At 33.4% G+C, this 3,139-nt stretch overlaps 1 protein-coding gene across 1 annotated transcript in view; it reads left to right on the top strand.

Moving 5' to 3' along the window:
• The first annotated feature begins 1,856 nt into the window (after nt 1–1,856).
• The window catches only part of LOC105851771 (uncharacterized), a 6,331-nt gene continuing 5,048 nt past the window's right edge, over nt 1,857–3,139 (top strand). The window contains exons 1-3 of the mRNA XM_012713528.1: nt 1,857–2,322; nt 2,412–2,843; nt 2,928–3,067. Of these exons, the coding sequence (XP_012568982.1) occupies nt 1,857–2,322; nt 2,412–2,843; nt 2,928–3,067 (1,038 nt within the window). The remainder of the gene's footprint in view (nt 2,323–2,411; nt 2,844–2,927; nt 3,068–3,139) is intronic.

The raw sequence follows: 3,139 nt of genomic DNA, 5'->3' as shown, positions 1-3,139 counted from the left end.
AAAAAAAATATAAAAATAATATAGTTACCTCTGTGCAAGTGGAAATATCCATGGTTTGGGAGATTCAGGAGCGACACAAGACAAACGATACCATGCCCAGTTTTGCAACAATAATGCGCATCCTCCCATAGATATTACACCAGGTTTCGTTGCAAGGCATAATTCTCTATAAAGTGTAGCTAAAACAGCTGAACCCCAACTATATTGGGATACTTTGTTTAAATCTCCTAATAGTGAAAGATATTTTAGATGTACACGGTTGTTGGATTTGTCAGGCATCAATAACCCTCCGATCATACGTAGGATGTATGCTCGACATGATGCTTGTTTTTCTAATTCAGATGCATTTTCACCAACATCGTCAAATGTATCCTTAAGCCACTTTAATTTAATAGAATTACCTTTTGTTGCTCCATCGGGTGGGATAACTCCTAAGTAATCTTGACAGATTGGTTTTACTTGCACAAAATTGGAACCACTAACAGGTAAACCGGAAACGTTTAATCCTAAAATGTAATAAACATCTTCCAAAGTTATTGTGCACTCACCTATTGGAAGATGAAATGTGTGAGTTTCAGGTCTCCATCTCTCAACCATAGCAGTGATGAGACCGACATCTATCTTATAATTTCCGAGTTTTACCACTTCACCAAAGCCAGCCGCATGTAAATATGGTAATATGGAATCATTTGGTTTTTTGGTTACATGACCTTGACATTTGATTTTATCCTTTAAGGGAGACTAAATAAATAAAAAAATTAAATAAAATCAGAATAAAATAAAATAAAATAAAATAAATAAAAAATTCAGAATAAATAAAATAAAATAATCAATTAATGAGACTAATAAAATAAAATAAAATAAATAAAAAATTCAGATTAAATAAAATAAAATAATCAATTAATGAGACTAATAAAATAAAATAAAATAAAATAAAATAAATAAAAAATTCAGAATAAATAAAATAAAATAATCAATTAATGAGACTAATTAAATAAATAAAATAAAATAAATAAAAAATTTAGAATAAATAAAATAAAATAACCAATTAATGAGACTAATTAAATAAATAAAATAAATAAAAAATTCAGAATAAATAAAATAAAATAACCAATTAATGACACTAATTAAATAAATAAAACAAAATAAAACAAATAACAAATTCAGAATAAATAAAATAAAACAATTAATAAAATAAAACAATTATAAGATACTTACAAATGTTTGAATGTATTTGATTTCAGCTCGGTGATTTGTAGATAGTTCCATAATAAAAGAAAGTGAAGAAGTTGAATGTATGAGTGAAAGATGCAGAGAAAGTGAAGATGTTGTGAGTAAAAATCTGAGGAAGGAAGTGAAGATGTTGTGAGTAGAATTCTAAGGGAGGAAGTATTTATAGAGTCGTTTCCTCAGGGAACGATTTCACACGCGGTCAAGACTTCAATAGGAAGTCGCTTCCCCAGGCCACGACTTCAGTAGGAAGTCGCTTCCCCAGGCCACGACTTCATCAGGAAGTTGCTTCCCCAGGCCACGACTTCTTCAAGAGGTCGCTTCCCCAGGCCACGGCACATCAGGTACGCCATTCCACTTAATCTTGTCCGTTGAATAAATTTTATCAACGGATGTAAATCATCTATGCAAGGCAATCCTTGTAATATAGTTTCAACCAATTAGATGATTCTATTCAATATTTAATCTTGGCCATTGAATAAATTTTATCAACGGATCTAAATCATCTATGCAAGGCAATCCTTGTGATATAGTTTCAACCAATTAGAAACTTGTAAGAGTCTTACAATCAACTCCCACAATGATTGTTGGTTATGAAAACGTTTGCTCCAGGAACTAAAATAGAAATGGAAACCATCCCAGCTTATCATGAGAATAGTTTGATAAATGGGATAATGATTTTTTATAGACTATTTTGGGCTTTCGTTCCGTGTATATCTGCGTTTAAATTCTGCAAACCAATGGTACAAGTTGATGGGACTTGGCTGTACGACAAGTACAAAGGAACTCTATTGGTAGCAGTTGCACAAGATGGGAACGACAACGTAATTCCTATTGCTTATGCTATTGTGGAAGGTGAGACAAAAGAAGGTTGGAGTTTCTTTTTGAGAAATTTGAGAAAATTTGTCACTCCACAAGCCAACATTTGTTTGATTTCCGATAGACATGAATCTATTAAGAGTGCTTATAATAATCCGAATAATGGGTGGCAAGATCCTCCGTCAAAGCATATGTTCTGCGTCCGACATATTGCACAAAATTTTACAAGGGAATTTAAAGACAATGCTTTGAAGAAAAAAGTTATTTCTATGGGTAATAGTTTCATTCTTAATTTTTATAATTTTCTTAATTTTTAATAATTTTATTCTCAATTTATATAATTGTCTACTGTTTTAATACAGGTTACTCTATCAACGAGCCTACATATCGATACTACCGTAGAGAAATCGACATGCTAAATCCGGATTCTTTGAAATGGTTAGACAACATACCTCGACAAGATTGGATTCAAGCATTCGATGGAGGTAGTCGTTGGGGTCAGATGACAACCAACCTTGTGGAGTCAATCAACGCAGTATTAAAAGGCCCGCGCAACCTTCCCATCACTGCTTTGGTGCAATCGACTTATTTTAAAACAGGGACACTATTTCCAACCACGGGAAAACAACACGCATCAATTTTAGCTTCTGGTCAAGTATACACAAAACCTTGCATAGATTTTATGAAATTCGAAATAAGTAAATCCAATAGTCATAGGGTGGATAGTTTTGATCGGAGCAACCATACTTTCATGGTGCACGAGACAGTGGTTCCAAGAGAAGGGCGACCAATTGGTCATTTCAGTGTAAACCTTTCTAACAAGTGGTGCGATTGTGGAATATATCAAGCTAAACATATGCCTTGTTCACATGTCATAGCAGCATGCTCTAGCATAAAGTATAATTATTGGAGCCTTATACCTGATGTGTATAAAGTGGAATCGGTATTAAAAGTCTATGATGAAGTGTTCCAACCCATACCAAACCAAGGATATTGGCCACAATATGAAGGTGTTAAGGTGTGTCACAATCCACTAATGCGGAGAGTCGCGAAAGGTCGTCCAAAGAGCAAACACATTAGAACAGAAATG

Source organism: Cicer arietinum, chromosome 3 (genome assembly GCF_000331145.2).
Source record: "Cicer arietinum cultivar CDC Frontier isolate Library 1 chromosome 3, Cicar.CDCFrontier_v2.0, whole genome shotgun sequence".
Taxonomy (NCBI): Eukaryota; Viridiplantae; Streptophyta; class Magnoliopsida; order Fabales; family Fabaceae; genus Cicer; species Cicer arietinum.
This window is presented reverse-complemented; position numbering and strand designations above follow the sequence as displayed.